This window comes from Ammospiza nelsoni, chromosome 18, assembly GCF_027579445.1.
Source record: "Ammospiza nelsoni isolate bAmmNel1 chromosome 18, bAmmNel1.pri, whole genome shotgun sequence".
NCBI lineage: Eukaryota > Metazoa > Chordata > Aves > Passeriformes > Passerellidae > Ammospiza > Ammospiza nelsoni.
This window is the reverse complement of record NC_080650.1, coordinates 3,492,305-3,517,511: the sequence shown is the minus strand read 5'-3', so window position 1 is coordinate 3,517,511 and position 25,207 is coordinate 3,492,305. Positions and strand designations below refer to the sequence as shown.

General features: G+C 42.4%; 1 protein-coding gene across 14 annotated transcripts in view; it reads left to right on the top strand.

Annotated features, from left to right (window-relative positions):
• ATXN2 (ataxin 2) overlaps positions 1-25,207 on the top strand; it is a 49,496-nt gene extending 24,289 nt beyond the window's left edge. For 2 of the 14 annotated variants that reach the window (XM_059485135.1, XM_059485130.1), the window contains 13 exons: positions 500-559; positions 2,139-2,327; positions 3,088-3,195; positions 4,094-4,164; positions 4,839-5,146; positions 5,574-5,637; positions 5,755-5,907; positions 6,817-6,883; positions 8,780-8,964; positions 9,611-9,743; positions 18,891-19,036; positions 19,984-20,211; positions 23,517-25,207. In XM_059485135.1, coding sequence (XP_059341118.1) covers positions 500-559; positions 2,139-2,327; positions 3,088-3,195; positions 4,094-4,164; positions 4,839-5,146; positions 5,574-5,637; positions 5,755-5,907; positions 6,817-6,883; positions 8,780-8,964; positions 9,611-9,743; positions 18,891-19,036; positions 19,984-20,211; positions 23,517-23,720 — 1,916 coding nt within the window. In that variant the 3' untranslated portion in view covers positions 23,721-25,207. Of the gene's footprint in view, positions 1-499; positions 683-2,138; positions 2,328-3,087; positions 3,196-4,093; positions 4,165-4,838; positions 5,147-5,573; positions 5,638-5,754; positions 5,908-6,816; positions 6,884-8,779; positions 8,965-9,610; positions 9,744-11,516; positions 14,889-18,890; positions 19,037-19,983; positions 20,212-23,516 lie in introns of those variants that run through there. The other 12 variants (XM_059485137.1, XM_059485132.1, XM_059485134.1 and 9 more) reach the window with 8 other exon arrangements.

Genomic DNA, 25,207 nt, shown 5'->3' with positions numbered 1-25,207 from the left:
TGAATTGTGACCTGCTGCAGGCAATTGAGCCTGGCTGCAGAGAATGCTCTGCTGAAATTCCCCAAGAGCATTGGTCAGCCAGTGGTGGGATCACTATAAATGGTTGGGATCACTGAGCACCTGACAAAAACACTGGGAATTCTTTATTTTCTGGAAAAATGTTTGATAGCCTGGAACTGTGCTTATCCAGGGGCAGCTGCACCACTTTGTGGCTTGGCAGCAGTGGATGCTTGGATTGAAATATTTTAAATCCAGACCTTGCACACCTGTTTCAGTGCTGATAAAACCTCAGAACACCCAGGAGCTGCCCTGGGGAGGTGATGAGCTTGGCAGCTTGGCTGAACCAATGCCTTGGCCTTTTCAAGATATCATTGCCAATTTTATTGCTGCTTTGTTGAGAGTTTTAAGATGAAATGCAATTTGAAGGAGAGATATATTTGAGTTTTCTGTGGTGAACATCAAGCACTTATTTTGTGGGGTTGTCTTTTTTTCCCCTCAGGGCCTCCACGGATGTCACCAAAGGCTCAACGGCACCCTCGAGGTCACAGAGTCTCTACTGGTAGGGGTACAATTTCAAGTGGCTTAGAATTTGTATCTCATAATGCACCTGGGGAAGCATCTACTGCTGCAGTGGCACGAGGCAGCCCTTCAGGTGGGACGTGGTCATCAGTTGTCAGTGGGGGTAGGTAAAGCTTGGCTTATTGCAGATGGCTTGCAGGGGGATCCTTAGAGTGGGAATCTTGCCTTTTCCAGGCAATTCAGGCTCTGAATAATCATTTTCCAGGCAATTCAGGCTCTGAATAATCAAATATTGGGTTAAAGTTGGAGTGGGGATGTTCCCAGCTAGCTGAGTGAGAGTTGGTGCAATATTGTCCTTACTGTAGAGTCAGGTGTGGAGAGAAAGGAAGGAAAAGTGTGGGAATTAGTTGTTGAAAGGATTCATTTTTAGGGGATTTGTTGGAGGAGTTAGAGATTTGCCACTGCATCCCTGAGTTTGGTTATGGCAGCGTGGCTGGATTGTGGTTTGCAAATGAAGGAGGTGTTTGGGTAGAGGTTTTTGGTGTTAAAAGATGAATTGATACTCAGTTGGATGTACTTCTCCTTTAAAATTTATATGGATTTGAAGTGGTGATGCTGTTCTTGGCTGCTGTAGGAGCAGTTATAGTGAGTGTTATTTTTAATCTGTTAATATTTTTTTTTTTTAATATTTGACTTAAAGCTCAGTCTTGTGCCACAGGTCTAGTCTGGAGCTCTTGAGTTGAGGCCATGTTCTGGTGGGCTGTCAGGAGCTGAGTGTTTCCTTGAGGGCAAGAGAGCAACAGTTTGGTCCTTTTTGGGTATTTTTAGCAGTGCAGGATTCTAGAGGAGCATAGAGAACACATTTCTCAGAAAGAAGGTATAAATTAGACCCACATAGGCTTGTTGTCTTGTGGAAAAAACTTCAACTCTTCTATTGTGGCATTATTTGTGATTCACCTTCCCTGTTTATATATTATTAACATGCAAGTAGGACTGTTAAACCACTTACCTGCCTGTCTGCTCACTCACTGGGAGTTAATAGATGACAAAAAGCACAAGTGGGATGAGCAGGAAGCAGGAGCTACAATTTGCTGTCCAAAGAATACCCAACTTTCCTTGCTGCTTTAACACGGGGGCAAAAATATACCTAAAACCTCTCTTTTTTCAATAGGCTGTGTTGTTTTTTTTCCAGCTGGCAAACCTCCAAGAGAGGACACTGTAAAATGGATGTGTTTTTTCAGCCCTCTTAAAAAATATTTTACATCTCTTTGTATGGAGACCTGACCACCTTTTGTGTTCTGCCTGAAACTGGGTTAATGTGAGCTGGTGTAGTTGCACTGCTGGGGATTTGGGGAAGCATTTTGCAGATTCTTGCTGGAATTAGAGGGCAGGGATAAATTTTGGGGGACAATCTGCAGAGAAATCACCCCATTCTCTATGAAATGCTGTGCTGTAAAGAACTAGGAGATGTGCCTGAAAGGTAAACAGGTTCTCAGTTACCACATAATATCTCACCAAGTATTTCAAAGCATGTTTTGTAGCCATTTTTAAAACTAAAACAAACTGCTGAGCAGATGGGGAAGCTCATCCTATAACTGCTTTTTCCTGTTTGTTTCTAGTTCCGAGATTATCCCCTAAAACACACAGGCCTAGGTCTCCAAGGCAGAGCAGCACTCCCATGGGACCAGCTCTGCCTTCTCCTCAGCCTGGTACAATTCCCACTGAATCTGTTGCCATGCCTGTTCCAGCTGCCTCTCCTACACCTGCCAGCCCTGCATCCAACAGAGCAGTCACCCCCTCCAATGAAGGTAAGTGCCCCTCACTGCCTTGCAAATGCAATTTTTGCATTTCCCTAATTCCTGACAAGAAATGTGCCCCCCAGGCAGGAGCACAGCTGCTTGCTGAATCACAGGAAAACTTGGGATACATTGAATTTTACTGTGAGTTCCCATTTCTCCAGCTTTAAATTAAGGTTGGAGAGAGGCTTTTTGACTCTATGTTTAGTTTCTTATGCCCTTAAGGAATATGGGTTTATAGGTGTCTGACTTAATTTTTTTAATATTTAATTTTTTTTTCTTAATTTTTTTAAGAGGATTTCTTTTTCCAAACTGAATTTTTGCCTCTTTTTTAATTCAAAGAAAACACAGGCAACTGGTTTCAAGCACAGCAGAAGGAATGGGGAAAAAAAAACATTCAGGAGCACAGTCAAATATCTAAGAACTCTCAAGTCTTTGTAGCATTCTGTATGAAGAGCTTGGACTGCTGAAAATAATTGGCTCTAAGTTTATAGTTTGTTCAGTGTGGTTAAGGTTTTGTGTATGATGAGAGGGATGAGTTTAATTGGGTTTTTTTCATTAGACAGTGGGGTGGGGAAGGAGGATGAGGGAGGGTGATCCTCCAGGCACCAACTTGGTAGCAGAAAATGTGTAAAGGTTTTAAGGTTTTTTAACCTTTTAAAAGGTTTTTCAAGCTAAAAATGGTTAAATCTCTCCCATTTCTCTCTTGTCTTCTCTCTTTGGTCAGTTGGAGTTGTGTGTAAAAGAATAACTTTGGCAATTTCTTTTCCAGCTAAAGATACAAGGCTTCAGGACCAGAGGCAAAATTCTGTAACTGGAAACAAGGAGAATATAAAGCCAAGTGAGACTTCTCCTAGTTTTTCTAAACCTGAAAACAAAGGTTTGTATCCAAAGCTTTCATGTACTGGAGTGATGTAGGCATTGTGCACACTAAACCTGCTCTCCTGGCTGCTTTAGTTGGCATTTTAAGGAAGGCTTGGAGGCAGTCTGGTGTTCTACAGTGAAATTTGGTCATGCAGTTGTGAAGTGGCACTTTGAAATGTTGTTTGTGACTCATTCCATCAACACCAAATGTAGAGATGCTCATGTGAATGGTGTGATTTCACTTGTTTTTTTTCTTTTTTTTCCTCCTTTCTTTCCCCTGCTCACAGAGCTGCTTTTTAGCTGCCTTTGGACTGAATATGTTTCTGCTTAGAGCTGTGCTCACAATACTTCTGAGCATCGTGGTCAGCAGAGCTTTTCTAACTGTGCTTTTCCTATTATGCCTCACATTTGTTTGTCTCTGTAGAGCTGTTTGTTCATTCAGTTCTCAAAAAAAAAAAAAAAAAACCCAATCTTTTCATGTTGTTAAACTGAGAGCCAGATTCATTCATTCTCTCATTGGAGAGACCTTTAGGATGAGTCCAGCCATAAAACTCACCTTGGTCAGTGTTTCTCCTTCGCTTGGTGTGTTTTGAAATGCTGGCACAGGCTGGGCTGGGGCTTTTGTTGCATGTTCTTTGTGTTCAGTGAGTTCTGCAGTCCCTGCACCTCGGGGCTTCTGCCTTGGTGTGGTGCATGAGAACTAAAGATAAATCAGTTATGTAATGCTCTGCTTTCACAGAGAATTTCTGTGTGCTCACACACATAGGTCATTGGATTCTACCAAATTAAAACCCAAAATAAGGGGCTGGATTTCATTTTTATATCTGCAAAACCATTATATTTCTGCAAACTTAGTGATGTGTATAAAATTTGTGTTAGGAATGCTTGGACAATGTTGATCTTGTGTTTGGCAGGTGTCTCTCCAATTGTTTCAGAGCATAGAAAACAGATTGATGATTTAAAGAAATTTAAGAATGACTTTAGGGTAAGTTTGTCTCTGTTAATGGTGTCATCATTCTCATGTGCATCCAGATTATTTTAATGAATTGAACACACTGCCCATGTTAACAGGTCTTTATGCTTTTGCCTAATGTATGAAAATATCTGTAAGAATTCATGTTATGTATTGTAAAATCAATGCTGACTCTTGTTTGTACAATTGCCTAATGCACATAAATGTGAATATTGACTGCACTGAAAACAGGACTTGAAACCTGTTTGATCATTAGGCACAAATAATTATCTCACACTCCATATGGAGGAGCTGTTGCAAAATTAAATGAAGAGTTTTGCAGAGGAAAATTGAAGATGAATTCATATGACTTATTTCCTGGTTATAAGGGTTTATTAAATCAGGTTAGCTTTTCAAGTGGTGCTGTTAAATCACTCAGGGGATGAGTCCAGAGGGTTGTCTGGAGCTTTCCTGTCACTCATTAATCAACATACAGGTCACTTGAGTGGCTCAGCAGCTCCTTACACAGTGCCAGCTTAAACATTCTCAGTGCCCATGGATTTCTTTCCATGTAGAAATGGAAATGAGTGTTTTAAAAGGTCATTTCCCTTGTGGGACTGTGTTTTACTCTGTGTATGTGACAGCATTAGATGGTCTCTCCTGAGTTTTGTATCAATTTACTGAATATATCCCTTGGGTTTTTTCAGTTACAGTCCAGTTCCTCTTCAGATGCAGTGGATCAGCTGCTAAACAAAACCAGAGAAGGTGAAAAATCAAGAGATGTAGTTAAAGAAAAGACAGAATCCACCCCTAAAGAATCTATCATAGAAGCTGGCAGTAACACCAACTCCAGTGGTGGCAGTAGCAAACCCAACAGTCCCAGTATTTCTCCTTCCATGAGTAACAGCTCTGAGCAAAAGCGAGGGCCTGAGGTCACCTCCCAAGGTGTGCAGACATCTGGGCCTGGAAGTAAACAAGACAAAGAGGATAAAGAGGAGAAGAAGGATACTTCAGAGTGAGTAACCATGCCTTTTGGGAAAAGCACATCTTTATTAACAGCAGACCTTGTGTAGAAGTCATGGCTGGGTGACACATTCCTGGCTCTAGGTGCTGTGACACAGGAGGAGCAACAGGGGAAGGGACTGCCCTGAAAGTCATCTCCTGACTCAGTGCAGAGCTCTGCTCCTGTTGATGCCTAGTTCACATCTAAGAGCTTATTTCAATGTTTTCCTGGCTCACATGAGCTGTGGTATCAACTGGAAAACTTTTGTGGTTAGTTGTAGTAAGTCCCTCAAGGAGAGTGGCTTTTTGCATGCCATGAGGTGTTTGACTTCTCAGAAATGTGACTCACAGGTGGAAATGAGGTGTTTCTTAAATGATTAATTGCAGATACTCCTGTAAAAGAATAATGCCCAACTGAATTTTTTGTTCTTTATGTTTAGGCAAGTTAGAAAATCAACACTTAATCCCAATGCTAAAGAGTTCAACCCTCGATCTTTTGCTCAAGTAAGTGATTTGCTGCTATTTATCAATGCCTTTGAGTAGATCTTTATTGAACCAACCTTTTTTTTGGAGGATACTCAAACTAACCCTGCCATATCCATTGCTCACCTCTGTTTGCAGCCGAAACCTTCTACTACACCAACCTCCCCTCGTCCTCAAGCTCAGCCCAGCCCCTCCATGGTGGGGCATCAGCAGCCAACCCCCGTGTACACACAGCCTGTTTGTTTTGCACCAAATATGATGTACCCAGTTCCAGTGAGTCCAGGCGTGCAGGTAAAGTGCTGCAAACTCCTCAACACTTCACTGAGATCCTCAGGAAGCTGAGCAGGGCTTAGGAGTCATAGAATGGGTTGGGAAGGACTTTAAAGATCAGTTTGTTGCAGCTTGGGAGCTGGGAGTTAAAGCAGTGAAATAGTGCAGCTTGTATTGCTCTTGTAAATATAAATCATGTTGTTGTTAAATTTTGACTGTGTAAATACTGACTTTTCCCAGTGCTCCCCCAGTCTGGATGTTCAAATACTTCCAAACACTTGTAAATGGCAGCAGCCCACGTTTATTGTGGATCTGTGCAGGTTTCCTCCCAGTTCTCCAAGCATAGTCTCTCACTCTGCAACTGTTTCTTTGTTCCAGCTGTGTCCCCCTGGTTGTTGTAGGGATCACTGGGATTTCAAATTTAGCTCCATTATGGAATATCCAGGGGTGGAGGGGACCCACAAGGATCTTCATCCCAACTCCTGGCTCTGCACAGACACCCCAACAATCCCCCCTGTCCCTGAGAGCGTTGTTCAACCTCTCCTAGAGCTCTGGCAGCCTCAGGGCTGTTCCCATTCCCTGGGGAGCCTTTCAGTGCCCCAGCACCATCTGGGGGAAGAACCTTTCTCTGATATTTCATCCTAACCCTCTCCTGAGTCAGCTTTATACCAAAAAGCTGCTGTGAGGCTGTCAGGGAGAGCCCAGTGCCTGCAGTAGCAGCAGTAGCATTCCTGGGCTGGTTGTTGCCGACCATCTGGTCTGAGTTGTGTGTCCGTGCAGACTCAATGTCACTGATCCAAGAAAATCTCATAGGTTAGACAGAGTTCACTAAACCCTGTAGCAGAACACATCAAAGCTGAGTGGGGCCCCCATCCTAGCACACAATGAGTTTTTAAAGGAATATCATACCTTCAACTTGTTCTGTTTCAGCCTTTGTATCCTATTCCCATGACGCCCATGCCAGTGAACCAAGCCAAGACATATAGAGCAGGTAAAGGTGAGAATAATACTGCCTGTTTGGTTCTCAGTCTGCATGCAGCATGGCTAAATGACAAATGTTTGTGTGTTTTCTAATCCATGGCAATTTGGTTTCAATCAATATTTTAAATGCTATTTTTATTAAAGGGAAGTAAGTGGAAATACTAATGGATTTGTAGATAAACTAATTCAGCTAAAACATGCCAGGTTTGAGTAATGGGGGGTTGCTTGGTTTGGAATCTGATTTGACAAACAGGAAAACATCTCTGTTACTTGGAGCATTAGGGTGAGCTGATCATCTCCTGTATTTCATAAATATCACAGGTTTGTTTAAAGGGAATTTCTCTGCTGGTTTTCTGTACTGGTTTGCAGCAGTGCCCCAGTTGGTGCTTTATAGAACGGTTTTTAACAAGATGCAGAGTCACTATTTCTCCAGAAAGAGTTTGCTGTGCTGCTCTCTGGAAAGAGCTGGTTCCAGTTTGTTCTTGTTCATTCCTGCTGCACCAGTGACTGAGCAGCTGGACTAACAATGACAATGCCACGTTTTTAAGTGACACCCGTGGCTGTGCAGTCATGGTGGGTGGTGGGGTGTTCCGTGAGCTGGGCAGGGCAGTGATGGAGCAGAAAGTGCTGCTCTTGTTCTTGTGCTGCTGTTCCAGGGCTGTAACTGTGCCCAGTGAATGCTTCTGCAGTGGCAGCAATGCTGCAGGACAGCAGCGCTGCAGCTCCAGGCACTGCAGGAGGAAATTGTTTCCTGCTGGTCAGAAACAAACAAGGGGCCTTTATCAGCCTAGGGGAGACAAAACCCTGCAATGTATTTCTGTGTTAAAACACAGTGACTTCACTGTGGCCTCACCGTGAAATCTCCTGGTTAGTAACACTGTTTTAATCAGAAATACATTGCTGAGGGCTCCCTTGCTGGGTGCGGCACCTCCAATTCTGAGTTCCTTTTAAAGTTCCAATATTTCCTGCATATCCATCTGTGTGCAGCACAGCCCTGTGGGAGCTGCCTGGGTTGCAGCTCTGTGCCTTTACTCAGTTCAAGTTGCCTCCTGTATTTACTTCTTTCTGTTGTTGATCTGCAGTGTAAATAAAATCATCGAGTGAATTTACGGATGTTTTCAACATTTCCTTCTCCTCTCCCTAAGAGGTTGCCCCTGCAGTGGAGTTTAGAGGAGCTTGAGGTAGCTCAGTTAATAGTTGCAGGAAGCTGGAGCTCTCCTGGAGCTCCCATGCCTGTGCTTTATAGACTGAATTAGTTTGTTCCAAGTGAGTTGGGTGTCACCTTCCCATGACAGCTCAAGTGATCCCACACTGCTCTGCTTTTTTCATCTTTCTTCCTTCTTAATTATTCCTACTCCTTATAGATTTTATCTCCCTCAGTGTTGTCTGTGACGTAAAATTTGCTTTCTGCTGCCCTGAGGGGTAGCACAGAGCTCAAAAGATGTGAAAACCTTGAGTTGTGGCTGGGTGGAGACCTTTATTGTGCTCTCCTCAGCCATAAGCACAAGTCATTTTAACATAAAGTATCAGATTTCCAGCTGATGGAACAGTGGCTGAGTTGTTTTCATAGAAGGTGAAAAAGCCTTTTAAAGGGGGCAGGATTAATTGGTTAATGTAGGAGTCCTGATATAACCTTTCTCTTCCACTTCTGATTCTGGTCAGTCTTTCTCTCCTTCACAAAAAAGGCAGGGCTGGGTTTGTGGCTGTGTATGTCCAGCCCAAAGGCAGTGATAAAATCATGTGTTTCCTGGAGAAATTCTTCTTCATTTTTAACAGAGCTCTAACCCATGGCTAAAGGTGTGGGGTGAGGATATTCCACATGGTCCCAGTAACATTTTTATAACGTAGAACCTTTCAGAAAGGTTTAATTTTTAATCTGTCTTTCTTACATGAGACAATCTTTGTTTTGCAGTACCAAATATGCCCCAGCAGCGGCAAGACCAACACCACCAGAGCACCATGATGCATCCTGCCTCAGCAGCAGGCCCTCCAATTGTAGCTACTCCACCTGCTTACTCTACACAATATGTTGCATATAGCCCCCAACAGTTTCCTAATCAGCCTCTTGTGCAGCATGTGCCACACTACCAATCTCAGGTAAGAGTCCTTTCCATGCTCCTCATCAATCCAAGCACAAATAATGAAGTGGTTCAGAGCTAAATAACCCCCTTGTGTCCAGTCCTGAGTCACCCTGAAGAGTTTCTGTGTTCTGGAGCACACGTGGTGATCTTGGAATGTGCTTCAAAGCCTGTAACAAATTTTAAGGTCCTAATGAATTTTAATGTCCTAACGAATTTTAAGGTCAGTTTAGAAGTTGGCATTTATTATTGATATGGTTTTTTAGCTCTTTGAAGAGTTTCTTTAGGTCATGGCCAGCACATCTTCTGGTTAAGTGTTCTAAAAATAGCTTAACTTGGTGGACTGCTCTTACTTCAAAGGCTATTCAATCTACATGTGTAATTGGATAAATGTATAAGCTTAATGCATTATTAGAGAGGCAAAAATTGGACATGCCAATGATTGCTGTCAGTTTCTAGCCCTTAAATTTTGGAAACAATTGGGACAATCCCAGCAGTGTGAAATCACAACAGTGAAATCACAACAGTGAAATCCTCAGCTCGCTCTGCTTTGAGCAAGGCCGAGCTGCCGCCCTTCAATCCCGACTGTTTAAATGACAAAAATTTCTTTGGAGTTAATTGTTAACCCAATTAACTGTGTGGTTTTTCCTTTGTTCTGCCTGCAGCATCCTCATGTTTATAGCCCTGTAATACAGGGCAACGCTAGGATGATGGCCCCACCAGCACACGCACAGCCGGGTTTAGTATCTTCCTCTGCAACACAGTACGGTGCGCATGAACAGACACATGCTATGTATGGTAGGAAACGTTTTGTGTTATATGTAACTTTTTAAGTCCTTACCTTGTGCAGGGGATGTATTTAATCTCAGCCTTCCAACGTGGGTATCTCAGTAGATGTGGTTTATATTTCATAAAATGATGATGATGATGATGATGATGATGAGCAGAGCATTTGAAAACTGAGCCAGCTGGTTCAAATGAAAACTCAAGTGTGCTGATTTCGGTAGGATGCCAGTGACCAAGATGAGATTTCAACCTGGGAGCTGCTAAAGAATATCTGCTGAAAGAAGTTTGTTCAAGTTCTCTTGATGCTCTTGATACATCATCCCTTGTTTGTTCCTTGATTATAATTAGTACTTGTTTTATTGCAAGGTTATGACCTCAGTTTCAAACTTGACTTTAGTTCTGGCAACTAGTGAAATGCTGTCTTTATGATACTACTGGCATTATTAACAGTATGAACACTGCTGTTTAAGCAAAATAAACCATGTGTTGCTTACCTTTCTCCTTTGGTAAGTCAAGAATAAGTAAATGCAACAGCTCATGTATTGCTCTCACTTGGACAATTAGTCTCTAGCATTATCAGATGGGCATTTTTCACTCACAGTGAAGTGCTGAAAATGTGGGTTACCTTGTGACAAAAGTAAAATGTGCAAGAACTTTCTAAAGCATTATAAATGTATGATAAATCAAGGCCCAGTTTGGAGGAAAAAGAGCTCACTGCAAAACATGCTGTTGAAAGAGGTAGAGTCAAGGTTGTTTAAGGCTTGGAAATTGTCATAAAATGTCAAAACAGCAGATGGTCTCTTGAAAACATGGCATTTCAATACTTGTTATAGCATCTGAGGAGAAGTTTTATTGGGTCACATATATTATTGACTTAGATTCTAATAAAAGATTTTCTGTACCTTTAGACATCTTTGTATGTTTTCGGGTGCTTAGTTTTACACTGCTACTTAATGGAAGTCCATGACATGTCATGAAAACTTACAGAGAATCTGGAGTTTAGTGGGAAATTAATTCTGATTTTAAGAGGTGTCTTACCCGTCTGAAAACATCTTGTCAGCTCTCTGCAGTGGTGTGGTAACAGAGTTAAGAAACAAAAATAACTTATTTTGATGCTCAGAGGAAGAACATTTGAGCTCATTTGTGCTGAAGCTGAAATGGAAGTTACTTGTAGAGATTAATCTTTCTCTCACAGGTCCTTGCTAATTGTATTACTTTGATCTTTTCAACTCTTGTGCTTGAGGTGTCCATGTAAACAGATCTTCTGTTTGCTTTTTCATTAGATTAAATAGAATTCCGATAAAGAGAATGATCAAAGGCTTTCAGACCTTTATTGGTGAAAACCCTCCTCCCAAATTCTAATTAAAATAAAACCAAACATGAGATAATCTGAGATTTGATTCAGAATGGTTGCATGTGACTTTCTAGCAATTTCCCATTGTGCACCATCCTTATCTTCTGTGATCAGTGGGTTCTGCAGTACAAGCCTGTTGCCTTGCTTGGCTTTGATCAGATGTCTGTATAGGTTTTTTTCACTGATATTCTAACTTACAACTGTTAGATCTCATTTTGTGTTGGTTTTGCAGCTTGTCTGTTGTAGATATGTGACTACCTGCCAGTGCAAACAACTAAGTTGGGTCAAACTTGAGAATTCTTTGGTATTTCCTGCCATGTAATTAAATATTACTTTCCCAAGAGCACCTAATTTAACAGAAATGGCCTGTCCTCCTGTGTTCTTTCAAGTAGCTGCTTGGTGACTCTTCTAAATATTCTCCCACCTTCCAGTAAATGATGGAGTGCTTGAAATTTTTCTTACTGAAACCACTGAACCCAAGAGGATCATGAACTCCATGTGACAGACCTTTTTTAAGGGTGTGTTCTTGCCCCTGTGCAGACGTGTTCAGTGAGCATGAACTGTCTCAAATGTACCCTTCACCTTCCAAGGTGACAGTGACACATGGAATGACTCCTGATGTTCTGCAGCAGCCTCTCAATTCACATTTTTGCAAAGCTTGCATGTGCTGAGTGCCTGAAGACCTGGCCCAGATAGACTGTGCTTCCTCAAAGTGTGTCCAGCTGTATTGTGTCCACTTCAGCTTCCATTTATCCATGTGTGGGGAAAGGCAGGAATGCCAGAGGTGACCAATCTGAGCTGCTCATGGAGCTAAAGAACATCATGCTGGAATTGTTCACACCTGACTGAGTGACTATGAGAAAATACCCATAACTTATGTGCTGTCTATTGGAATCTTAAGTTTACCCACATTTGAACTAAATATACCTGTGCACTTTGATTCTGGTCCTCTCTTAAAAAATAATTTGAAAGTACAGAATTACAACTTCCTGAGAAACAACCACCGCTGCTGCTTTTGATTTTGCTCAAACAATTTCCTTTTTGGCTCTTAAAAATTGCTATCTGATTTTTAAAAGATACATTATTACTTAATTTTAGCACTGATATCAGGATTCAGTGGGGCCACGTTGCCCTTTTAACCCTTGAAGGTACTGGTGCTTGCTTTGAGTTATTCCTGCAAAATTCACTCAGTTTTTCTCCTGCATATGTGGTAGAGAGAAGATGTCTGCAAGAACTACTGTGCTGAGACCTGGGGGTTGGGGGGAAACTGCTTATCAAGTGTTCCTAAGGTGTGAAATGTTTTCTGGTAAGATCTGAAACTCCACCTTCACTAATGGTTTGGGACGAGTTGAAAATCTGTGGCAAATAGTAACAGCCTGACAGCCAAGAGAAAATCCTGTTGATTTAAGGGAGCCACCCTCACTGCCAGAATTTTGGGGTTGTTTTCCTTCCTGTCTTGTGAAGAGATAGCTGAATCCAAATTACATGCAGTGAGCTACACTTGGTGATAAGCACTCTTCCATTTTAAAGAAAAGTACTTTTGTCTGATGCCGTTTAAGGGGATATTCCTGCACTTCTGGGATTTCCTTGCCAGTTCACAGTGTCGCAACCCCGCTGTTGCCAAGAGAGAGAAGCAGAGCTGCATGGTCCCAGTAACCCCAGCCAAAGACAGGACAGAGGAGTGTTCAGATCTCTGGGGTTTTCCCCTCAAAATGGGGAAGGACAAAGTCCAAACAACTTTCATCCCAGCCAGACGATAACAACGTCTGTGACACTTCAGCTGCGGAGCCACCATGTCCAGGAGAGTTTGAGATGTGACACCTTTACCTGGAAATGTGACACCCAGCCCACCTGGAGGTGTCATCCTTCCCCTGCTCAGCTGCACCTTGGGTTCAGGAGGTTCTGTGTCTGTCTGGCAGCTCTGGCTCGGGGTGGCCTCCCAGTCCTGTCCTTGGGCTGCTGGAGTTTGCTGGCCACGGTCCCAGTTTGGCTCCTGTGTCACACAAAGCCCAGGCCAGGCTTCTGCTGCTGGTAGAGAATTTGGTTACCAAGTAGAGGGGTGGATCTGTCCATTCCTGTGACAACGAACTTGTGGTAGTTTTCTGTGTGGCTGATTTGTTTCCAGATAATTGGAGTCCTCTGAAAAACTCAACTTTTGTGTTTAAGAACTTGTGTAAAACCAGACCTTGGTTTTACACAGATGCATTTCCTGTTTTTTGTGCTCTCATTCCTGTCCCTGTTCTCCCTTCCCTTTTCCCCTTGTGCTATGTTTTACTGGTGTGGTGTTGTCTCTAACTTTATCTGGTTTCTGTCTCAGCAGTAGAGTAAATTCTATTCCCCTGGTAGTACAATGGTGGATATAATATAAACTTCAGAGGATTCTCCAGGGACTAAGAGTGAACCAGTCACCAAAATTGTCTTGGAACTGTTCAGAATGGCAGTGCTATAGCTGAAAAAGCAAGGGCCAGTTTCTGCTCTAGTGTTAATTGCATTTTAACCTTCTTGTTACAGTGGACAGTAACAGACCATGAATTGACATTAAGTTTCTTTTTGTGTTAATGAAGAACTGCAGACCTCAGTGTCAGAGTTAAGAAGGAAGGCTTACTCAGACTTGTGTTTCATCTCCACTCATTTGTAAAACAAAATATGTAGCTCTAATAGCAGCTAAGTGAATAAAAATATCTGCATGGTTCTAGAGTCTTCAAAAAAGAATTAAAAAAAATATTAAAACTGACACTGACCTTTCCAGAAGATGGGAAGTATGCACGTGGCAAGAGGCTAATTTACCTTTCTATTTCCCAAATTCAGCATGTCCCAAAATACCATACAGCAAGGAGACAGGCCCTTCTTTCTACTTTGCCAGTGAGTTGGGTTTTTTGTACTAATTTTGATTGTACAGAAAAGCACTTTCTAAAGAACCACATGTTAAAGGAATGGGACCTGTTGAGGGAACAAGTTTCCTTGCACCAAACCAGGATGTGGAAAATGCAGGAAGGTTCCTCTCAGTGGGCAGGAATGGAGATTTATATAATCACAGGAAGCTAAGTTGTTAAAATCTTCAAAAATTTATTTTGAATATGGAATAATCTCTGACTTCACTACCCAGTATTTTCATGTGCAGCTGGAAGTGGGCTCTAAAAATCCTTCTCTGTGAGGGTGCTGAGGCCCTGGCACAGGGTGCCCAGAGGAGCTGTGGCTGCTCCATCCCAGAGGTGTCCAAAGCCAGGCTGGATGGGGCTTGGAGCATCTGGGATGGTGGAAGGTGTCCCTGCTATGACAGGGGGTGGCACTGGATGATCTTGGAGGTCCCTTCCCACCCAAACCACTCTGTGATTCTGTAGCTTCTATTTAAACCTGTGGGAGCTGCCTTGCTCCCTTTCATGAGCCCACCAGGATTTTTACACCTGATGAGTTCCCAGCTTCCTAAAAGGAGAAGCAACCTTGGGTGTCATCCCTTTTGAAAGCCATGGCTCAAGTTCTGAGCCCCTGGGAGGAAATAACTCGAGCTGCAGCTGGGGTGGAGGAAATTTTCTGTAGAAATGCCACTGAAGGAGTGCTGGGAACAACTTGTGGTGATCCTTGTGTGACAGGGATGAGATGAGGGCTCCTTGGGACTTTCTCAGTTCCATTCCCTGGCTCAGGTGGGGCTGTGGTGGCATCACTGGAGGCACTGGGACAGGATCTGGTGCTCTCTGGACACAGCAGCCTGATCCAGCTCATCCAGGAAAGGCAGAAAGCTGCAAAATCCTGCCTTGTCTGCCCTGCCGGTGTTCAGCAGCTGCTTTGAGGAAGCTGAGGTTTGATTGAGGGGTGTGTTTGCAGGATGAACTCTCACCCAGGACATGGGAAAGGAGGAGTTGCAGTTTCAGGCTGTTTCTGTTCTTGCTCCTGTCCTGCTGTGGCACTTGTTGCTGTGTCTGTCTGTCAGTCTGTGCAGCCCATGCCAGGCACTCTCCTGGTTTGGTTTTTTTTTTTTTTTTTTTTTTTGCATTAGCTCATGCAAGAGGGATGTGAGAAAAAGCATTTGTTCTCCAAAAAATCTCCTCTGGAGCAGGTTTCCTGTGTTTCTTGTGCCACACTGGTTGTGCCTGTGTGGGGGCTGTAGGATGCTGCCCTGGGCTGTGTTCATGCCCTTGGTTTGGTGCACTGAAATTACTTCAATCACCTCATTCCTTTCTTGGATATCTTTGAAGTCAAGTCCACTCTACCTGTGTAAAATGACTTCTTGAAATGTTTGTATGATGAAAGAAACATTTGCTATTTCTTTGCTTCCTACCATTCAGGTCTTTTAAATGTAGTTATCCTCACCATCTTACTGGCTCTGGTAATGGTTCTGAGGTTTGTTCACTGGTCAGTTCTTGAAAATAGGCTCTTCAGTGCATCTTTGGGCCGTGACCAACACTGACCACCATTGGCACCATTGAAATTCCAGGGAAAAAAACAAAATTACGAAATGCCACGATGTGGTTTCACATATTCCCTTGTAGCTGGGAGTTCTGCTTGATTTCTGCTGCTCTGACCTCTTCTGATTTCAGCTCCTTCTGTGGCTTCTGTGGCTGACTGCTTCTTGTTTGCTCTCAGAAATGGGGTGCAGTTCTGTAGGGTTGCATTCAGTAATTCAATCCCTGTGATGTTTTTCTCCCATCCCGTGACTGAGTCCCTCCCCTCCCCGTGTGGCTCAGTGCAGTGAAATATCTCACATTAGAGCCAATTTGATTAGAAAGCTGCAGAAGTGAAGCAGGGCAGCCCAGGCAGAGGAATTTAAGGCATAAAGGCACAGAAACCCAGTGTATTTGTGCTGGAGAGAGCTGAGGTGACTTGCAGCAAGGTGTGTCCTTTCCTAGAGCTTATTCTCAGATAATAGGTGGCCATTTGAAAAATCTCCAAAATACTGACAACTGGGGGAAATGTTGGATAATGGGTCTTTTATTTGATTTTTTTTTTTCACCTCATGTCTTGTCTTATTTGCTGTTAATTTGTGTAGTGAGCTGTTTTGATGAGCAGGCAAAAATTCCTTTTAAAAATCCCAGGGAAAGTGCTTTAGTTCAGGTGAATTTTTCATTACTTTCACAAGACTCCTTTGACAGCCCTGCTGGTCTCAGAGATTTCATTGGCTTGGCAGGAATTACTTGCACTAACTAAACATGAAAAGCCATTTACACTGCTGGAGTTGGAGTCTGAGCTCTGGTTTTGAGCTGGGAATGCATTTCAGACCTGCTGAGTTGTCCTTGGTTTGTGTGCAGGGACTGGCCAGGATGTGAAGAAGTGCCCGGATAACATTTTTTGAAAAGCATTTTTAATATTACTATTAAAACATAATTTGCAGCAGCATCTGAAGTGGTTTTAAGCTTTATAAATTTGGCCATTAGGGTGACCTGCTAAAGACAAAACGAAGGAGAGGAGAAATTGAAAATTAAATATTTTCAGTATACAAAAATCCAGTGCTTCAAATCCAAAGCTGTGGATAAAATATTAGGTGGTTTTGGAAAAGCTGCCACTAAGACAAAAACCTGATCCTCCCCCTGGTTTATATCTGTTCTTTGGGGTGCTATTCCTTGGTTTAAATGGTGTCTTAAGAGAGAAATTCCTTATTGTGAAGTTTTATTGCAGAAATATCTGCTTCAGAACAACTGAGTTTATTATTCTCTTGGCCATAAAGAACCAAAAGATGAATTGCACAAATGGTTTAATGGAGTCCCACATTATTTTGGGGGCTCTTAACGAGTGATGTGGGAAGCCTTGAGTATCTTACAACTTGGAATTAAATTTCACATACATTTTAAAGCCTCTTGAATGGAGTTAAGTTGTAGTCAGGATTGCTGCCCTTTGGCAAGCAAGTAATCCCTCCTTCCATTTATTTCTATTGCTTTAACAAAGATAATAATTTCTGGCCTTCTTCAGAGTGTGTACAATAATGAGGTTGAGAAATTGTCCTCCTGTAGAAAGCCATAAACTTGGTACTGTAAAAATGATCAGTGTTGCATTGATAATTTTGGTGTTGTCAGAGGAGAAATGTCTGAAAGTCAAGTAGGAGCATGGCAGGGATGCTGCTGCAAAATACATTTTAGTAGTGATACCAAAAAAAAAAAATCAAAAATACTTGGATTTAAAGCATAACAAAATGCTGTGGCAGAAGATCCTGCTGGCTTTGACAGCGTGCTTAGAAAATATTGAGGTGTTTTTGAAACCCCTCTCAATCAGGAGGCCTCAGAGTGCACAACTGTGCTTGCACATGTGGATAAGAACATTAGGATCAACTCCAGGCTGCAGGAATTTAGTTCATCTGCATTAATAGCCTGAAACTGCTCATCACTGCAAGGCCATTTGCTCAGTGAAGATTTAATAGAGCTTGCCAGGGATTAAGTTAAATGTGGCAGGCAGTTATTTTCTAAAGGAGGAACCTGCACAGGGGAGAAAAACCTCAATTAGGCAAAAATATCCAGGCTCTCTGTATTCTGGTGAGTTGGAATGTGTCAGAACTTGGATTTTTAAGGTTTACAGCAAACCAGACTGGAGGAAAACTGCAGTGGCCATCAAGTTCTTATATAATACAAACCTCATTAAAAAATATATATATATCTATATATAACCTGGTAGATACTCATCAGTAATTAACTTCAGAACCACCAAAAGACACCAAAACAAATAAGGAACAGTTGAAGGAAATATTGAGGAGCAGGCTGATAATTTTCTTTGGCTGTTTGCTTTTTTAGCACTTTGTCAGCAAAACTCTCCTTGGTCTTTCAGGCTGTGACATCAGAGGGATTGACACGAGTTGTCACACACAGAAGTAGCTGCAGACAAGGCTTGCTTGTTGCACAAGACCTAAAAAAATAGGGGGAACATCCTCATTTTTAGGGTCCTGCCTTTGCATTGCATGCTTTGTGTTGAAAGGAAGACTTCTTGTCATTATGGCTTTTCATACTTGCTGAGATTCCCTGAAAAATTTAAAAAAAATAGGATTTAGTGTGGCCCATTTGAAGCAGGACAGAGCAGGATCCAAGAAGGAACTGGGTGTTTGTTGTTGGAGACTGGCACAGCTGTAGCAACAGATGTGGCTTCACTGGGGTAAAACTTTTCTGTTGTTCAGTTTCTTCCTTTTTGGGAATTTTGTACCTTATTTGCTTCTGGTTCAAGGAATGAAGAATTCCATGGCAGTGTTGGGGAGCTCACAGGATGGTGGTGATCCAGAACAGATTGGCCTCGAGGGCAGAGGCAAAACGGGTTATTTTAGCACAAGAAAGTGGCTTCAGCAAAAATCTGATGCTTGAGCAGCCTCAGTTTTGTCAGCTGTGATGTGTTTATTTACTCTGGAGTGCAAGGGCAGAGTTTGTGCTTCCCTCTGACTGTTCTGTGAGCAATTTCCAGAAGAGTAGCATGGTGAGGTTAGCCAGGTATAAGGCCAAAGAATTTTTTTTGGATGGTGGAAATAAAAATGGCTCATAACACCTTTGAAAAGTATATCTCAGGAAATCCTAAATTGTATGAAAATTATAAATTTGATCTGTTTGACAAAACAAAAGATGAAATACTGCTTTTCTCTATGTAGTATCTGTTACATTGTCAAATTAGGGAAGATGAACTGTCTAATTATGGTTGTTTATAGACTTTCCTGCCAAACCAAACTACACAAAAGCAAGGTAAGATCATCAGCTATTTGCAAGATAAATATATATTTTTTTTTTAGAAGGGGGAGGGAATATATTTACAGACTGAGTTGTAGTGAAATCTTCAAGTGCAGCTGGTGATTTGATAGAGGTGCATGTCCTGTACCTGGTGTTAAATATTCTTCTTTTTCATCCTAGTTTCCACTGGCTCACTTGCTCAGCAGTATGCCCACCCTAATGCTACCCTGCACCCGCATCCTCCTCATCCTCAGCCTTCTGCCACCCCAACTGGCCAGCAGCAAAGCCAACATGCTGGAAGCCACCCTGCTCCAAGCCCCGTGCAGGTAACACAAGCCTGAGTGGCTGCAGATTGTGTGGAAGGGATTGCAGCTGTCCAGTGCTTGTTGTTGATGTATTGATTTCTCTGAGGGGGAAAAGGGGAGGATGGAGCAGAGTCCAAGCACTCATTTCTCCCTGTTCACAGGGGATGGGGGATGTCTCAGTTTAAGGATTAAGGAAGGATCATAATTGTGTCAGTGCTTTCATATGAGAGAAGTGGAAATAGCAGATAAATGCTGAGAAATGTTTGATTGGATTTTGTCAAAGCAGCTGAAAACAAAGTGATCCTTGGATAGTGCTGCATTCCTTAATTCCCTCCTGGGAATAACTGAGGCACTCCCAGCTCCAGGTCCTGCATGGTTTTACCTGGCACTCTGGGTTCTGTGTGCCAGAAGCTGAGCCTGGTGGGTGTGACCGTGCTCACAGGGGTTTTCAGATGGAGGAAGAGATGAGGATCTGACTCCGTGTTGCAGAAGGCTTCATTTATTATTTTATGATATATGTTACATTAAAACTATACTCAAAGAACAGAAGAAAAGGTTTCATCAGAAGGCTGGCTAAGCTAAGAATAGAAAGGAATGATAACAAAGGCAGCTGTCTTGGACTCTCCATCTGAGCCAGCTGGGCTGTAATTGGCCATTAATTACAAACAATGAACATGGGCCAATCACAGACCCACCCGTTGCATTCCACAGCAGCAGATAACCATTGTTTACATTTTGTTCCTGAGGCCTCTCAACTTCTCAGGAGGAAAAATCCTAAGGAAAGGATTTTTCATGAAAAGATGCCTGCAACAAGTGGGGTTGTAAAGAGTTCCCCCACGAGCACAGCTGATCCTTACATTCACCATTTCCAAATTCAGAATTAAGAGCGGTTTCCCACCCCTTTCTCCTCAACAGAATCAATACAATTCCTCAGCCCTAACCTAAATAATTTTTGTGTTTTCTTGCAGCACCACCAGCACCAGGCTGCCCAGGCCCTGCACCTGGCCAACCCCCAGCAGCAGTCGGCGATTTACCACGCAGGTCTAGCTCCAACCCCTCCTTCCATGACGCCAGGCTCCAACACGCAGTCTCCACAAAACAATTTTCCTACAGCACAACAAACAGTCTTCACCATTCATCCCTCCCATGTTCAACCTGCATATACCAATCCGCCACACATGGCCCATGTCCCCCAGGTAAACACAGTTTAACAACCTTCAAGACTTAAATGTCTTAATGCCACAAAAGTTAGGACAGTCGGGCCTGCTGAAGTGATTGCCAATCTGTCACCTCTCAGCACAGACTTACCTGTTGTTGTTATTTAGGTTTCTGTCTGTACATTGCCTTTTATTTAGAATTTTGACAAGGTGTTCTTGGACCTCAGCTTCCAACACCTAGTGCATCTACAACTGTAGTTTAATGAAGACATCTTAAGCTGGCACTGCTACTGAAATAAATTGAGCTCTCTTCCCAGTTCCTGGCTCCCATCCTTGTCCCTGCCCCACCACTCTGCTCACAGAACTGCTTGGCCGTGGAGCAGAGCAGGCTGGGGACACAATTCAGCTGAAATGTGCCTCCCCTACCCCCTTTTTAGGCTATTTCTTGGTCACATCAGTTCCCTGCTCAGTCAGGTGCCTGATCCCAGGAAGAGCTGGCATACAGAAAGGTTGGAGGTGGGAGGTGAGTGCAGAAAGGCTGAATTGCTGCTTTTGGTGGCAGTTTCAGGCTCTGCATCCTAGACAAATTTTATACAAATACATCCAGAAAAGGACATGAGAGGATTTCCAGGGAGAAGCAAGGCAGTGCAAGGGAGAGAGGAAAGAGTTAAGGTGACTGCAAGACAATCCTTGCAGAAAGAAGCCTCTGTGTGTGTGGTGTGAGTGTGGTTCTAAATGAACTGCTTGTGCTGAAGCTCCCCAAAGATTGTTGGCTAACCTAAACAGTCTTGGCTTCAGAATCAGAAACTCACTTCTCTTAACTGCTCCCTCGTGGTCAGCTTCCTGAGAAAAAGGATTTGGGGAAGGGAAGCACATGATAGATTAATCAAGAGCTCCATGTAAAGCAGTGTGACACAGATTTTCTGATGTTTACTAAATCTCCTGGATTTAGTGTCCTTTGTCAAGGAATGGGCAGTTCAATCAATAATTTGCCTGCACAATTTTTTCTTCAGACCAAGAACTTGGTGTCTGGTTTCTGCCTTCTCCTACAGGTTAACAATAGTTTGGGATAAGGTGACTAACTGTGATTAGGGATGTTAATCTGACAGCTGTCCAGTCCCTTGCAGAATTCTGATAAAATCTTTGCTTTGGTCCCTGGGACAGTCAGTTAAGCCAATAAATCAATAGTTCTGTAGGAATCCTTTTACTGATGTTGAGTTTTTACCTTTTTGATTCTCTTAGGCTTTTGATTTCTCTGCTTTTTTTTTGGGGGGGGGGGAGGATAAGGAGAGGATGGCCAGAGCTGATGATTGCTGTGGCATCTTGGCTCATCCTCCCCTTCTCTGGTTTCTGCCAGAAACAAGACTCCTGCTCTGCTCTGGTGTGAGGACACTGCTGTGAATGCCTGGGTTGTGTTTAGAGCTTCTCAGAGGGGTCTTGGCTTAGTGGCATGTCCAGTGCTGTGATTTGAAACGTGAAACATTTGCTTGAAGGCCATGAAAGGGTAAAGCTGTGCCCTGGCCAGGCCAGGGGTGTGCAGGATTGTGACCATTGCCTTCCTTTCTGTGTGCCAAGCAAACCAAATTAAACAAATCAGATGCAATTTGGAGTCAGAACTGACTGCTCAGGCAGCATTTTTAGCAATCACAGACAAGGCTTGCCTTGCCCTTGATTTTAACTTGTGCAGTCTCTTCTGCAATTTTTTTAGAATGAAAGCTGCAATTTGTGATATTTACACCAAACTAATTGACTTTCCCAATGAAGTAGTTCCCTCAAAAATCTCTAGTGAAGGCATAACTACAGTTCTGTCAGAAATGTTAAATGCATGTAATTATTCCATCGTGGGGAAACTAATCACTGGATTTAATCATTTTTTAGCAGCCTCATTCCCAGCTTCTAAACACAATTCTGAAATACCACGTAGTAAAAATTTCAGTTAGGCCAACACAGGGGATCAATCCAATTTCCCTTCAGGTTATCAGATGAATCTTGAGCTGGTGGATATCTCACTTGAGAAGCAGTACTTTAAAATTCATTAGAGAGTGCTGTCAGCTGCCAATTTGCAAAATGTTTGAGCCACAGCAGAAAAATTTTATCCACTGTGTGTATTGACTCCAGCTGCTCTATGAATAGCTGCTTTATAATGATGGCTTCTACAATAGCATGTTTGTCAAAGTCAACGTGGAGCCAGTCCTGGGAGGTATTTCTGTTCCACAGCCTGATCTCCTAAAGCTTTTTTAGAGCAAGAGTGAGATTTGAATTGCAGTTCCTGCCTTTAAAGGCTTCTGGGGTGCTACTAACACGTGCAAGTCTGATCAAAGAGTTTGGGGAATGTCTGTGATGAGTCAAGTAACCCTTTTTGTCTTTAAGAAATAAAATTCTAGCCACTACCTGCTATTTGTCTTTACTGGCATGGGAGACCTGTGAGGCTGCAGTGCTGGGATATGGTAGAAGGACAAAGCAAACCTTAGGTACAAATGATGGGGTTTTGGGGCTGCTTTTTTTTTTTCCCAGGAGAAATCCACCGAGAGCTCTGAGTTCCTTTGTGCTTTTAAGAAATGAATGTTTGCTAGGTTTTTAAATAAAATAAATTGATGACCTCTAGAGACATGAACTGCTCTGAGCTAAAGAACCCACCAAGTTCCTGAAGTTGTTTGCCAGAGGTGATCAGCCATGGGAAGGAATAATCTCCTTTTCCACTGAGACTTAGCCCTGATTGCTCAGATTACACAAGAACTGCGATGAGCTGAACTGGAAGCAGAACAAAGCTGCCCTGAGAGTGTGAAGGGATGAAATCACTCGTGTCAGGAGGACTTGGCTGAGCACTGTGTGGGCACAGGTCACTGGAGAGGACAGGGAGGTTCCCAGGGCAGGGAGCCAGCACAGAACATGGGGTTGTGCAAGGAGAGAGCTGGGGAAGGGATGCCAGACTCCCAGTGCCTGTGAAGTTCCTATCTGTACCCTCTAGGAAGTGCTTTGATCTAAGGTGTCTAACAGAAATGTTTTGAAGATTTGTTGCTGAATTGTTTTTTATTTTTTTAATACCCCCCCCTGTTTAATGCTGGCAAAATGGCTAAAATTGAGAACGCAGCTCAGAGCCAGCAGTAAGGAGCGCTTTTTTAATTATTATTTTTCCTTTTTGTTGTTATTAATTTTTTTTTTGTGTTACAACTTCTGCCTTAATCCCTAGTTTAAATAAAAAAAAAAAAAGAAAGAAAAAATAATTTAAAAAAATCAAATAAATGAAGAGTAAACCTTTGCTGACGGAGCAAACTTTCGCCAGTCATGTGGCCAGGAGTTGCTGCCTCCTTGTGACCATGATACTAAAGAGCTCTTTGTTTCAGGCTCATGTACAGTCAGGAATGGTTCCTTCTCACCCAACTGCCCATGCTCCAATGATGCTAATGACGACACAGCCTCCCGGTGGTCCCCAAGCCGCCCTCGCTCAAAGTGCACTACAGCCCATTCCAGTCTCGACAACAACACATTTCCCCTATATGACCCACCCTTCAGGTGAGGAGTGTGTGCCTGGGAGACCTGCACCCTAACTGAGCCAGGTCGAGGAGTGAGGACTGGGAGAAACCAGATCTTTGGGGAAAAAAAATTCAAAAATAATAATTAAAAAAACAAAACAAAACAAAAAAACGACAAAGAAAACCAACCAACCTTAAGATGTCCTTGTGTTTCACAGCTGTGCTTTGGCAGCCTGGAGGAGAGTAGGTTTAGCTGAGATGTACCTAATTCAGGGAATATTCTTGATTTTTCTCTATCTGGAGTAGAGGAATGAGGAGTGTGAGGCCCTGGCACTGTGGGACTGAGTTTTCCGTGGATTTGCCGTGGGGGATGGAGTGTGTGCAGTTTATAATGATCAGAGGTTGGATTAAATCTTGAGGACAGCAGTGAAATGTTGTGTGGGGGTAGGGCTGTGCTAGGCTGCTGTTAAAGTAAAGTGACAACTGAAATCTAAACTTTAATTCAGAGTAACATTCTGCAGCTTTGCTTTGGGGGAAAAGTAGGAGTTGTGTGACTTCTTTCCGCTTTAAATTTAACCTTATTTAGGTTTCTTTGATTATTCAAGTTCAAACAGCCTCTGAACTTTTGTAGTGATTTAGTTTTACCTGATATTTCTTGGGGAATGTGTGAGCAGAACAAAGCTGCTCTCTGAGGGCTTTCTGAGGGCTTAGGTAGGGAAAAAGAAAAAAATAAAACATCCCAAGGACATCTTGATGTGCAGGGTTTTGTTTTGTTCTCTAAAAAAAAATAAAAGAAAAAGAGAAAAAAATAAAAATAAAAGAAAGTTGAGCTCAGTAGTTGTCCTGTGACCACTTTACTAGCAAACTGTTGTGTGGCTTGCCAATTTATTATTTACATTTGAACTTTTTTTTTACAGTACAAGCCCACCACCAACAGCAGTTGTAAGGCTCATCTGGAATAACTGAAAGGCTGGATACCTTTTGTAGGCCAAATACCCTCCTTCTACTGCTTCTGCCAACTGGAAGCACAGAAAACTAGAATTTCATTTTATTTTGTTTAAAAAAAAAAAATTTGATTTCTTGTAACATCCACTAGGAATGCTAACAGTTCATCTTGCAGTGGGAGAGATTCGGACTGAGTAGAGGCATTTAGGAACTTGTGGGCTATTCCATAATTCCATGCACTGTATCTGAGTCCTGCAAGTGCCCCAACTCTGCTTGCTGAAAAACTGGAAGTTATTTATTTTTTAATGACCCTTCAAAGTTATGAACTCGTCAGCTAGCAAAAGAAGTAACAAGAGTGATTCTTGCTGCTATTATCACTAAAAATCAAGACTTGGAGATCCCTTTTACTTCTAACTAAACTTGAAACAGGTTCAGTAAAAAAAAAAAAAATTCTAATCGTCAAACGGATGAGTTATTATTTATAAATCACGTTTGATGAGATAATCACTATCGTGAGACAGTGATGTAACTTTTAAGTTAAGAAAACTTTTACTTTGTAGATAATATAAAATAAAAACTTAAAAAAAAATTAAAAAATAAAAAAAGTTTTAAAAACT